The sequence below is a fragment of the Diachasma alloeum genome, unplaced genomic scaffold (assembly GCF_001412515.2).
Source record: "Diachasma alloeum isolate Michigan unplaced genomic scaffold, Dall2.0 Dall_scaffold_00203, whole genome shotgun sequence".
Classification (NCBI taxonomy): Eukaryota; Metazoa; Arthropoda; class Insecta; order Hymenoptera; family Braconidae; genus Diachasma; species Diachasma alloeum.
The window spans coordinates 2116003-2130209 of record NW_021680368.1 but is presented as its reverse complement, the minus strand read 5'-3'; the positions used below and the strand labels follow the sequence as shown (position 1 = coordinate 2130209).

The 14207-nt window shown below is 37.9% G+C and overlaps 2 protein-coding genes across 2 annotated transcripts in view; both read left to right on the top strand.

The window, feature by feature from the left end:
- The window catches only part of LOC114841078, a 14424-nt gene extending 5876 nt beyond the window's left edge, over positions 1-8548 (top strand). Inside the window, exons 3-4 of the mRNA XM_029125947.1 lie at positions 6730-7861; positions 8508-8548. Coding sequence (XP_028981780.1) covers positions 6730-7861; positions 8508-8548 — 1173 coding nt within the window. The remainder of the gene's footprint in view (positions 1-6729; positions 7862-8507) is intronic.
- Positions 8549-13152: 4604 nt separating this feature from the next.
- On the top strand, positions 13153-13500 carry LOC107035999 (abnormal spindle-like microcephaly-associated protein homolog). Its single transcript, XM_029125946.1, has one exon. It carries the CDS (start codon positions 13153-13155, stop codon positions 13498-13500), a length of 348 nt encoding a protein of 115 aa, XP_028981779.1.
- Positions 13501-14207: the final 707 nt, after the last annotated feature.

Here is a 14207-nt window from a genome sequence, read left to right as displayed (position 1 = left end):
GGGGGGGGGGGGGGGGGGGGGGGGGTGCGTGGGAGTAATCTCTAATGGAAATCTAATGACTTGGATTTCTATGAAGATTATTAACATGAACGGCGCAGTTTATTTGTCTGTGAATGATCATTTGGGATTAATTCTCAAGGCAGGAGTGAATTAATGAGGAATGATTAGGTTCATATTAATCTTCCTGATTGACTTGACGATAGAAGCCGGCAGTTCTTACATTTTAATCGGAAAAAATAATCTAATACAAATTTTGTAGCGAAACTTAATCCTGATGCTAAAATTTCCATAGGATTTCCATTAGGAAATTTGATTATAATTTCTAGTCCCTGTTCTAAATCCACTTTCAGAGTAGTTTTAAATTATTTGAAATAAAATAATAGGAATATTAAATTCAATTATGGCGGAAGTAGTCAAGGGAATTATTTATATTATTTTATTGTTAGTTAACGTGCAATGGGAGCACATGGGGCCGACCTCGAATATAATTAAAAATACTCGAAACAGAGTAAATAAATCAACGGACTAGTCGACAATTGGTCCGGAACTTGTGAAAAGAGACGAAAAATTAAATTGTGGTTCCTTTCAACGTTACAAATGCCTTCAAGATTTAATTATCTTGATAATGAGAGATGTCAGGCGAGAAATGTCACAAGAAATTTCCTATCGTGAATTTTATCATTTAAAAAAAAGCTTCCGAACGTTTTATCATCAAACCAATTTATACTGGAAAATCAATAAACTATCGATTTTCAATTATGATCGATTTTAGTAGAATGTCTATTCCCTTTTCTAAATTAACTTTGCGATCAGTTTTAAATTGTTTGAAGAAGAAGATATTTGATAACAGCTGAACAAAAAGTAATACAAAATAATATTAGATTTAATTATTGCAGAAGTGGCGAAGCTAATTATTTTTATTATTTTTATTTTTATTATTTTATTGTGCAACTTGCAATGGAAGCACATGGGGTCGACCTCGAATATTAACTAAAATACTCAAAGAAGAGTAAATAAATTAACTGATTGATCAACAATTGTCCCGAAACATAGAAAAAGATGAAAATAAAATTGCAGTCGTTTTATTGTTAATTAAATTTCAATTACGTTGATGATGATGAGTGATTTTAGGGGGAAATGTCACAGTAAATTTCCCGTTATGAATTTTCTTATCAAAAAAAAAACTTCTGCATGTTTTATAATCAAGTCGATTTATAATTGAACATCACGGAACTATCGATTTTCAATTATGACCGATTTATTGTGATCCACTTTTGTCACGTCTCGTTAAAAATCTCCCCTCAGAACATCCGAGAAATCTCCGAACAGCAGTCCAATAATCCCCCGGGGTCGTTGGGCTTCTTGGAATGGTTCTTAAATTGGACCGTTTGGAAAACAAATCCATTGGAGTTGAACAATCGGGTTAATTTAAATGGGGAATGAGCGGAATGCAGCCGAGAATTGTCAGCTGAGATGAGTTAAACAGAGAAACAAATCTTTCCAACTCGTTTCGCCATTTAAACTAACAAGAATAACAGATACTCTATTTAAAACATTGAAAATTCGGCAAATTTTTATCGACTCATCGGCCTATTTTCTGATGCAAAAATATGATGATGAAATTGATGAGATTCAATTTTCCTCGACTCCAAATGAAAGACGAAATGAAAAATGAAATCACAAAAATTAAAAATTGAAACAGAAAACTGAAAAAATTCGATAAAAAAGTGAAGATGAATTTTTAAATTTCTCAATTTGTTTTTGTTTATTTGGGCTTAATGTCCCATTATGCCCCAGAATGTCTCGAATGATTCCGACGGGTGTCTCTTCTCTAGTAGACAACGGCCTCGTGTCACAGCACCGCATACACATCCATTTCGCTCCTCACTCATTGCCAAAAACGCTTTTTGCACACGCGATTTGCCGTTACTTCTCGAAATAGACTGATCGAATGTTACCACGCAGAGTGAGAGAGGATGGATAGACCTGACGATAGCCTACATCCGGGTTTTTAACCCTCGACCAGCTTGCGACTCGTTCGAAATCAGGATATTGTTGAATCAAGGAGTTGCATCATGATCTTGTGCATGAGAAATTATTTATTGCGTGATTTATTGAAGTTTATGGTGATTTGTCATGGAAAAATAAGGGGGGAGGACACGATAATTGCATTTTTGTGGTAATTGGTGTTGAGGAATTTTTTGTTATTTGAATGGAAATTGTGAGGCAATGAGGAGAACTCGATTTTTTACATTTTGTTGAATAGTAAATGTTTTCATTAATTTATCCATTTAACTTGAATGAAGGATTGTTAGATGTTGATGAGTTTATTCTTTTCGTTGTTTAAACGATGATGAAATTTTTAACTGGTACGACTTCTGTGGTGAGTTGGTAAAGCGGGATAAATACTATTTTTCGAAAAAATTTGTTTTGGCTAAATCGATTCCACAAATTGATGGGAAGTGATTCAACCAAAAAACGCATTTTCGAAAAAAATGCAGTTATCCTAGTTTAGCAATTCGTTAGAGACGTGAATGTTAATTATTTGTCATTGATATCTCTTCATTATAAAAATCCAAATCGATTTCTGGTGATAAAAATTAGTACTCGAAATTAAGGGTCACAAGGGTCAAAATAAGGGTGAGGGGGGTTAAAATCATGGCTACGAGGGTCAGAATATGGGTCATGAAGGTTAGAATAAGTCACGAGGATCAGAATAAGGCTCACTAGGGTCAGATTAAGGGCCACAAGGGTCAGTTTAAAGGTCATACGGGTGAGATTAAGCGTCCAAATGAGGGTGACAAGGGTCAGATTAAGGGTCCAAATAAGGGTGATGAGGGTCATATGAGAGTTGGCGGGCGGAGCGAGCAGTGGGCGTAGCCCTCTCGCTTTTTAAAGGAATTCTAGCTTTGAGTCTAAAAATTGAATTCAAATTCTTAAAAAAATTTTTTTTAACAATAGTTTCTCGTTTGACTAGACTCTTTTCATCCATGACACCGTTACATAAATTATATAAAATGAAGGTGTGAGGCTGTCAATAATTTTTGTATCGGACTGTTTAATCTCTCTAAAAAAAAACAATTACCCAGGATTTTTTAACGAAGTTTTTTTGACGAAACTTATCCTATTGAAATATTTAGTAGAGAATTTTCTCGACTCAAATTTTCCAATTTTTTTCACTCTATTCTTCTCTTTTCTTCATCAAGAAAATCAAAAAAAAAAACTTACAAAATTTGGAAGTGCTCGAAAAGTTTAAATTGTTCATTGATTTTTCACTCATCATTCATTCTTGCAATGCATTTCTGAGCGAATGAAATTGAATACATTTGAAATTTCAATGAAAAGGAAGCCGCTCACAAGTAAATGAGGTGATAGATCAGCACGCGCGTTCGCTCTGGTCTTCAAAAAGTGATGCGTGATCACACTACTTTGAATTCCATCCACAACGTCCAACCACTTCCACCCGATGTAAGAATATAACTTCCCAAAATTGAATTACAAATTCCAGTAGCACCGGAAGCAATAAATAATAACTGGCGATCGATTTCGAGCTATGAATCTGCCCCCACTGACCTTCAAAAACATTCCGCAGTCATTTGTTGAACATTAAGTCTCCCTCCATTAGCGCCTTATTCCGGGGATTCCCCTCATACCACGGGAGGGAGGCTTGACCATTATGTTATGACATTGAGATTATCGAGATTGATAAAATCCCGGGAATTTTCAAAATTAAAACGTGTGGAAAAATTGAGTGGAAAAACCTACCGCTTTTTTAAGAAATTCGATTTAATTTCTATATTAGAAATGTGTAACAATGACGTTAGAATTTTTGCGTCAATTCTTTCGAACGTTTTTTCTTTAATTCTATTTTAAGCTAAAAAAAAAATTTATTAGGAGAAAGAAATGAAAATGATTTTTCTAGAAAAGTAGAAAATATCTTTTAAACAATGTCACAGTAAAAAAAACAGAATTTTTTTATAGAATTTGAATAGAAATTCAATAGAATTCTTTAGATAAAATGCTACATTCTTCTATTAATTGTTTTTTGCATTAGGCCTATTGAAAAGAATTCTATTTTTTATGGAAAAAAGTCTTGAGATGTTGATTTTTCTATACAACTTATTCTGTTGGGATTTTTTTTTAAGAATTCGCGGGCGTGAATTTTTAATTTTTTTCTTGTTTTTCATTTGGAGAAAAAATGAAAATACAGTAAAAAAAGACTTGGAAAATTTATGCCCAAGAATTTCTAAAGAAAAATGAAAATCTATTGATTTTTTTTTCTATCAAATATCTCAACAAAATGTCACGACAAAGTTGTATAATCTTTGATAAAATTGACGTAAAAAAATAAATCGAATTTTTATAGAATTTTAATAAGAATTCAATACAATTCCTTGAAGAAAGCCTTAGATTTTTCTATTAATTCTTTTTTACACTAATTATATTCCAATTTTTCTTGCATTTCATTCAGAGAAAAAAATGAAAATACCGTAAATAAAATTGAAAAATTTATGCTCCAAAATTTCTGCAGAGAAATTAAAATCTATTGAATTTTTGTTCTCTCAAATATTTCTTTCCAAAATTTCACTCTAAAATTGCATAAATTCCAATAGAAATTCAATAGAATTCCTTGAAGAAACCGTATTAAATTCTCTCATACGTGAAAGAGCAAAAAGTACTAGAGAATAAGTGGAGTTTGAGTTGTAATTATTTTCAGGTAATGTATTGCACATCTCGTGCGATTCTCTGCCAAGGTTCTTGCTTCCAAGAGAAGCGCACGATTCGTCTTCACTGGGTTGACAGCACCTTGACGCTTTACTACGACCGTCAAAACGATTACGCAATTCCTTCAAGCGGAGGGAAAACGATTGAATGGAGTAAATGACGAATATTCTTGTGTCTCATTTTTCAGTATTTTTTATTTTTACCTGTAATTGTCTTCCGAGTCACGCGCGACGTTAACTAATGGTTTTGTCGGACTGTCACGAGTCTTTCAAATGCCTTTTTTCGGGAAAACTCTTCTGGGAATTATTACGGTGTCGATAGATGATGAAAATGTGGTGAAAAATAAAGCATTGAATTTATTGTTCACATGTTAATTGTTGATTCATATCGAGAGGAAAATGTGAAAAAATATTTTCTATTCATTTTCATCATTTTTCGTTTTTCATTACTAAAAATTTCAATTCATGAAATTTATGAAAACAATTCTTCGAGTCAGTTATTCTCATTCAATCAATTCCCTCCGATTAATTCCATTCATTCCTTAAATTTCCTTAATTACTTGAGTTCATGTAAGGATCCCCTCAAGCGTAGAAAAAACGATTGAATGGAATAAATGACGAATATTCTTATCGTCAAGAGGCTTTCAAGAGCCTTTTTCCGGGATCATTTCTATGAATTACTGCGGTGTTGTTAGATGATGAAAAGGTGGTAAAAAATTGAGTAATTCATTGGTCACATGTTAATTGTTGATTTATATCGAGATTGAGGGGATTCGGAAGGAAATGTGAAAAGACGTTTTCTGTCGGGAATTTCCTCAGTGATAGAAAAGGTTTACAGATAATTTTTGATAAAATCACTTGTTATCGAGATAAAAGCGAAATTCCAGAGATCGGTAAATGAATAATTCCCACTACTCATTTTTCGAGTCAGTTATTCTCATTTCAATTAATTACCTCCGACTAATGCCAATCATTCCTTAATTTTTCTTAATTACTTGAATTCATGTAACGATGCATTTCATGCACTCATTGACTGTTAACACGCCACGTCGATGCGTCCCACGACAATTAGAGCCAATCGCCCCAGTTTCCAATTACCTCAAAAACCAAAACAAACCATCAACGGCTTTACGTAATTCATATCTCGTAAAATTTATCGAGATGAAGCTCAATGAAAATAAACAGTGCGATAACAATTGGGCATTCAGAGCATTTCGATCCGCTGTGCAATTGGGGGAACCTTGGACCGAGCCCACGCTTGCACAATTCAGGAGTTTACGTACAGAATGGATCAGACTCATTCACCAGTCATTTTTGCACGTCACTTGCATTCAAGTCATTTTTGGACACGTGTTGTCGTCAGCTGTAACGACGAATCTTCGAATACACCGAATGCTTTCTTTGTTCTGATGATAACTAGAGACCGGATGTTGTATTTACATACCGGGAGTGATTGTCATTGACAAATAGATTATTTTACAATTTCAAATGCCAAGTTTGAACAGTTTTAAAATGGGTTTTCCAATCCAATTTTTTTCCATTATGAAAATGAATAGAAAACATTTTTTTTCGTGATTTTTAGAACTAGTTCTTAATTATTTGCATTTTTTAATAAAAAATAAAATGTCATTTTAAAAATTATAAAAAAAATTTTTTTCGTTTTATTTTTTTATAAAAATCATTTTTTTAAAACATGAACAATAAAAAGAAAAAATTAGTGCCGAACACGTTTTATTTAATTTTCGTATCCGTAAATATAAAAATTTTCAAGCAAATTCGAATTGATCCATTTGGATTGTAAAATCCATCCGCAAAATGTCGATTTATGGAAAATCCATCCGCAAATCTACGATATCAATAAGAACCTTTTTTGGAGAAAATGAAATTTTCTCCAAAAAAGGTTCTTATTGATTTGGCTCTAAACCCACTCATTCCAAAGATATTCTCCAAAAACCACTCAATTCCTGAACTAATTGACTCCCACTTTCATTTTCATTTTTTCCAGATTGACGAGCGCCCCCTGGAGTACCTGGATGTTCCAGAGAAGGACCTACTGGAGCTGGAGGGTGCAGCAACAACAATCCAGAGCAACTTCCGGGGTTACAAAGCTCGGAAGCGTCTGCGACGAGAAGACGCCATGCAGAGAACCACAATCTCCATGGAACGAGCTTTCGGAGAAGATGGCTTACGTCACACTGGAGAATTTCATGACTGCATTCCCCTCCCGCTGCTGGACTTTGCCCCAAGGATCTTCACCCCTGAATGCCCACAAAACGAGCCCAATGCAGGGGACAGAACCCCGAAGCAAACCGTGGGAATGATGTTTGAGTTAGCTGCAGGAGTTCCAGTTCTCCAGTTCGGTCTTCCCCCGAAGATCACTAAACTAGTGGATCTAGTAGTTCTCGCTAAAGACGAGAGTGCAGTCGAGAGTGGATACCTGAATTTTATAACTAGTGTCGAAGATGCGGAGAGTTCTCCAGCGGCTGCGGGCTTTTTCAAGCCTCCAGCGACGCCTGGAAGTGACGCCTCTGGAGAAAGTACAAGAGAGTTTGTGGAATTGAGTCCAAGAAAAGGAGTGATAATCGAAGAGATTACGAGTTTAGAAGAAGCTAAAATTTTGAGTGAAATGAAGGCGAAAGAGACTCCGGAGACTCCAGAAGTTCCAGCAGTTCCGGAAAAAGATATTGAAGAACTTGAAGCGACGAAGGAAGCTTCAGAAACTGCGGAAGAGGAGACATCGACTCCCCTGGAGGACGAATCTGGAGAAGTCCTGGAGAAACCTGGAATTGATATTGCTGGAGCACTGGAAGCCCCTTTAGCCATCCTAGGCTTTCCCATGAAAGAGGGGAAACTCCTGCGTTATGAATCTGAAGACTCCATGGCCTCGCACGACAGGAGACCCTTGCTGGAGGTGACCCTGACCCCTGGAGACCCCATGAAGTCGTTGAGCCTCTCTCAAGAAAGTCAACTTGCAGGAGAAAGGATCGAGTCTCCCATCACGATGATGCAGATTGTTCCAGGAAGGGGGGCATCACTTCTCCAGGATGACTCTGGAGAAATTATCACTGGAGAAGATAAGAAGGAGGGAGAGGGGTCTTTAGAAGCACAAGGAAGTGCCGAAGAGACAAAAAAGGAAGGTGAATAGAGCTAGGCAAAGATGCTGAAATTTCTCCAGCGGCTGAGAGCTTTTTCCAGCCTCCAGCGGCGCCTGGAAGTGACGCCTCTGGCGAAAATACGAGAGAGTTTATGGAATTGAGTCCAAGAAAAAGAGTGATAAGCGAAGGGAAGCAGCTAAAATTCTGAGTGAGATGAAGGCGAGAGAGACTCAGAGACTCCAGAAGTTCCAGCAATTCCGGAAAAAGATATGAAAGAACTTGAGTCGATGAATCACGATGATGCAGATTGTTCCAGGAAGTGGGCATCACTTCTCCAGGATGATTCTGGAGAAGATGATGAGGGGGAGGGGTCTTGAGACACAAGGGAGTACAGAAGAGGCAAAAAAAAGAATATGAATGGAATCCAAAAAGTATTTTTCATTAAAAAAAAGAGTAGTGAAATAATCATTGACGTGATCTCAATTAATTAACCCACAGAAAAAAAAATTCCTAGGATATTGACGTAAATTCGTTAAAATATCTGAGATGAGTTAATGACTGATGGTTGCCAAAAATTTCTCGCTAAACTAGGCAACTAAGGCATCATAGAAAATACCGGCTGAATATTTTTGGATTTGAGCTAGAAAAGACTTAGACATATGTATGAAATAACTTGTCTATTAAACAGGCGATGGTTCATCGTATTTCTGGGAGTTTAACAATCTCTGAGGGTACCTTGTACCGAGCGATTTGTGGAGGAAAACAAATTTGCTGAAGGAAATTCTTTGGGGAAACGCGGTTGAGCGGAATATTTGGACTGTGGGTAATAGTCTCAATGTGTAATTTTGTAAGCGGAAAATTCCGGAGGGTGGAATGCCCTAGATGTCTCGGTCACGCTTGAATGACTCCTTGGAATACCGTCAATCATGTGCATCGAGGATAATTATTTATCGACCAGGTCTGACGTCAGAGGTGCGTGCGAAAAGTCCACAAATCGTTCTTATCAGTTTGTAAATATGAAGAGCGTAGTTTTGACGTCATCAGTTGGAGAATAAATTTAGGTATTTGTCTGAAGAGATTTGTGGGACTGTGTCATGTGTCAATTTTATTTTGAAGCAAATTAGTTTCTGGGAAATATCTCAGAATCTGAGGAAAAGCGGGCGAAAGTGAAATATCAGAAAAAAATGACTATATTTAGTTGAAGGTCAAATGACCCTTAAAGGTGTTTGAAATTGAGGGTTAATTGGTCTTGAGGGTCAAACGATCCTTACGGATGTTTGGGATTGAGGATCAAATGGTCGTGAGCGTCAAATAACCCTCGAGAAGGATTAGGTTTAAGGGCTAAATGGTCTTTGAGAGCCAAACGACCCTTACGCATATTTCTAGTTGAGGGTTAAGTGGTCTTGAGGGCCAAACGACCCTTATGGATGTTTGCAATTGAGGATCAAATGGTCATGAGGGTCAAACAATCTTCGAGAACGATGAGGTTCAAGGGTCAAATGGTTTTGAGAGCCGAACGACCATTAAGAATGTCTGAAGTTGAGGGTTAACTAGTCTTAAGGGTCATATACCCCTTACGGATATTTGTAGTTGTGGATCAATTGGTCATACGGGTCAAAAAACCCTCGTGAATTATTTAGTTTCAGGGCTAAATTCTCTTTGAAAGCCAAATGACTCTTAAGCATATTTGACGTTGAGGGCTACCTGGTCTTGAGGGTTAAACGACCCTTACGGATGCTTGTAATTGAGGATCAACTGGTCATACGGGTCAAAAAACCCTCGTGAATTATTAAGTTTAAGGGTTAAATGGTCTTTGAGAGCCAAATGACTCTTAAGCATATTTGACGTTGAGGGTTAACTGGTCTTGAGGGTTAAACGACCCTTACGGATGCTTACAATTGAGAATCAAATGGTCATGAGAGTCAGACAATTCTCGAGAATAATTAGTTTTGATGGTTAAATGATCTTGAGAGTCAAACGACTCTTAACGATCTTTGGAGTTAAGGGTCAATTGACCCTTAAGGATATTCCAAGGGTCAAATGGTCTTGACGGTCGAACCACGCTCGGCAACGATTAGATCTACAGGTCAAACGGTCTTGAGGGTCAAACAACCCTTGAGAACGTTTAGGGTTAACAGTCGAATGGTCGTGAGGGTCAGATGACCTCTAAAACTGTTTGAAGGTCAAATGGTCTTACGGGTCCCTAAAGTTAACTTCCTCAATTAAAAACCGAAAAAAGGGTCTCCCCCAGCTCGCACATTAACTTCCACAACAACTTCCAGCAAAAATCTCCCTTCAATCCCCAGATAATCACAAACAACAGATACCATCCAAGAACAAAATCCCCCATGAACATTGAAAACCACACGTGGGTGAACCATGACGTCATCAACATTCACTGTGACGTAGTTGACTCCGTCACAATGACTCAAGACCCTCATGAAGCCTCGAAATAGCACCTCAGGGGGAGAAGTGTCATTGAAGCATGCGACAAAGGCCAGAAAACATTGACTCACACAATTGCATCGGAAAACTGACAAACACTGGAGTGAAAAAAAATCATCGAACCAATTATGGATGAATGGATAGTTGACTCGGTGGTCTGGGCATACACAGAATGTCGTCAGGGTCACTGGCAAACAGAGTTTACAATGGATATTAACGGCCCAACGAGTGACGCACCCATTCGTGTGCGAGGGGTTTATTAATAGTCCCTCTCTGTTTAATATTATAACGAGGGGAGGATACGTAAAACTCAGCAGATTTAACATTTTTATTTTTTCAACGTCCAGGGGGACGGCGGGGCGGGAGAGAGGGAGGGGGGGGGTAACTCGTGCGGAGATGATCGTAAAGTGCAGAGTGTAATCATCTCCGCGTGCGTAGGTGGAGTAATAGAACAGTGATGACATACGCGAGGATCAACCGTGATTATCGCAACGAGTGATTGCTGGCGGTTATTTCTCCCTTTTGGTTGCCTCGACGTTTACGTCTATTTTTAGAGATAATTTTTTTCAGGAGTTATTGATTCCTCGCAATTTATTTCTGGAGTTTTTCATTCATCATTGGAGGCAGTGACTAATGATGTCTCATGTTTGTTGATTTCTTTTTTGTTTTTCAGTGGTGTCAGCAAGTATTTATAGAGAGAATGCGACTTTTCATTTGGGAGATTTTGGGATTTTTTGCTTCCGAGTGGACGCATTGTTATCGTTCAGGTTTGAGTTTTGGATTTTTTGTGTTAACATATTATGGTCCAAAACGTCCGAAGATGCATCGACATGACTGGAAATTTCATTCATATATTATATTTTTAAATTTGGCTCACCATAACTAATAACAAGAAAATAAGTGGGGAATTGCTAATAAATTAACGTTTTTGCTTACGAATGGTTATTTTGCACATTATTTCCTTCTATCATATATAATTCATTGTTTATTTCATTTTATTAAATTGAAAAAGATTTCTTTTCAGTACAAAATTTTTGCAAATTTTCAAATAAATCAAAATAATTATTATTGCTATCGCCTTCATCTTCGAACTCCGTCAAAAGGACATCCAAACAAATTTTTTAACCCATCATTCAATCAATTCAGAACATTTTTTTTAGTTATTGTGGAACAAACGATCTTCTAAAAAAATGGAAAATTAAAAAAATTGCAACATAAAAAATCCAAAACTGAAATTTGAACGATTGCAAAGCTTCCATTCGGAAGCAAAAGCAAAGGCAAAATCAACAGAATTGATTGAAGAAGAAATTCCACTGAATTTGATAAAATACAATTTCAATGAATTATATAATATAGAAGCCGATTTATTAGCAAAAATCTACACTATATTAATCTAAAAACAATTTTCCACTTGTTATTTATTTTGGCGAAGCGTTTTGAGAGGTTCATGAAGGGATCTCATGTTCGGAGGAGGGGGTGTCGATGGTGGGATGTAATTTCGATTTGTCGTATCAGACACAATCAGGGTTTATTGAAGACAATGAATTTATGGGTTTGTTAATGTCGAGAGGGGGATTCAATGATCGGAGGAATTTACTTGGGGTTCGGTGCGTCCTCATTTCAGGCACATGGAGTGAGAATTACGCACGTCATACTGTGGAAATTGCGAGATGGCTGGAGAGGAGAGTCAACAGATGAACAAATAGAACTACTTTTTGGGATTTATTCGTTTTTAAGAAAACAAATTCTTGATGTAAATAATTTCCAGGCGGATGTTTGATATGGGTCAAGGGCGGGATTGTTGTTCCTACCATGATCATGATGGTAACCTCGTAATTATTTATTTAAAAAACCATGGAGATGTTTATGAGATGATGGAAATGAAGAGAAGGAAGAGCTGGGGGGAGAGGGTCATTTTCAGTTGTAAATATCTCGGGATCGGCAGAGTGAAATGGAAAAAATCCGCCGCCATTTTGAAGGTAATTTATAAACCTTTAAAATGAGTCCTCATTTATTCGAATCGGATCATTTTATCCCAAGATATCAGAGATTTAGTGAGATCTTTCCAGTTAAACTAAATTCTCCATCCTAAACTAAATAATCGCTATTAAAATATTTTAACCATGAAAGATCATCGCTGTGATCCCTCAATTGACGAACAAAGTTGAAAAATATATATCAAAAACAAACACCTCCAGAAAAAAAATTGTTTTCCCCTTTCGCATGGTTAATTAGTCTTAATTAATAATGACGTCAAATAGATTTGATCAGCGCAACGAACAATGACGTGCCCCCACCCAGAGGCTCTACGTAACCCCGCAGAATAAAACAATCCTCTCAATCCCCAACTCCGCAACTGTCACAATAAAAAAAACGTCCAATTGATCGATAGTGCGCAGACGCCGCGGGAGACTTGATAGAGATCCCGTTGAGCACGCGGCTGTTGGATCAGTTTCCACGGCGGACCCGAACAGTGAAGAAGCAATTTCCTTGCAAACAAATCGACCGCCCATTCGCCAAGTGATAATAAAGAATACATCATCAATAATTCATTGGAAAACAAAGTGATAAATCTCTTCAAATTGCACAACTCGCGAGAATAATTAATTGAAAACTCGCGTTTCATGAAATTAAAGAGTTGGTTGACGATCAACAATTATCCTGAAGAATTAGATCAACTAAATAAGTAAATAAATCAGTTGCCGGATAAAGAAGTGAGTGAGAACCGGCCGAAAACGCGATTTTCGTTGTGTCCGGAGCGATTTCACCGGCGCGATCTCCGCACTTGCGTTACGTGCTGTACTTGCGTTCCGCGCGATTTCTCTCCTGTGGCGCTTCACGAATTCTCCCAGCGAAGACAATTCAACAACAAGTGACTGACACCGTCCATGTCGAATACTCCACTGGAAGCGGAGACAATGAAGGCGAATTCAGCGGCAACGAAGATTCAGGCGAACTTCCGCGGCTACCGCGTCCGCAAGCAATTGAAGGAGAACCGACCGCCGTCGCGGCAGGAGGAAAACGGAATTCGTGATATAACCGGTGGTAAAAAAGCCCTGAAGCGTCAGGACACGAAGAATTCACTTGAGGAGAAGTCGGCGACGAAAATTCAGGCCGGAGTCCGCGGATTTCTCGTCCGCAAGCGGAACCAGGTGGCGCAAGCCGCGGCGACGAGAATTCAGGCGGGATTTCGGGGCTTCAGGACGAGGAAACAACTCAAACAAACCGGCCAGTGACAGTTAATGTCCTCTGGCTATATTCCAACACATTCTGATAGATTTAGGAACTCACCCAGGAGGCGGCCCGGTTCTTGTGTCAGGATCCTCGGGGTTGGGGCGGTTATCAAGAGGGCGCTGCCGGTTATTCACGGATCACCGAGGCGGGGAAGATCACCCGGACGACCTTGGCCCGGCGAAAGCATCGTTGCACTCACCTTGAGATACGCATGAGAGCAGCATCTGGTTGTCTGTCAACTTCAGCGTGTTTATACGGCCGGTGCGAATGGGGAGGGGCGGGCTATTATTGTAGTATGAGGATGTGAGATTTTTTTTTACTGGGAATTTTTTTTTCTTTTGGGGAATTTTTCAATTCGTGGCGTTGGAGGGGGGGGGGGGAGTTCAATTCTTTTTTAATTATATCTCGTAATGGGGGGGTGTCATTTTTTTGATGGAACTTTTTTTTAGAAAAATATGAGAGCTGGAAGAGGAAATATAAAAATTTTCGTATCTCTCATAAATTTTGAAATTAAATTTTTTTATGATGAGGAATATTTCGGAAACTGAATGGGGGAGGGGTGGGCTATTATTATAGCACGAGAATGTGAGAATTTTTTTTGACTGGGAGATTTTTTTTCTTTTGGGAAAATTTTTATTCAGATTTGTGGGGGGGGGGGGGAAATTTTTTTTTTCATTTCTCGGAATGGGGGGGGGGGAGAAAATTTTTT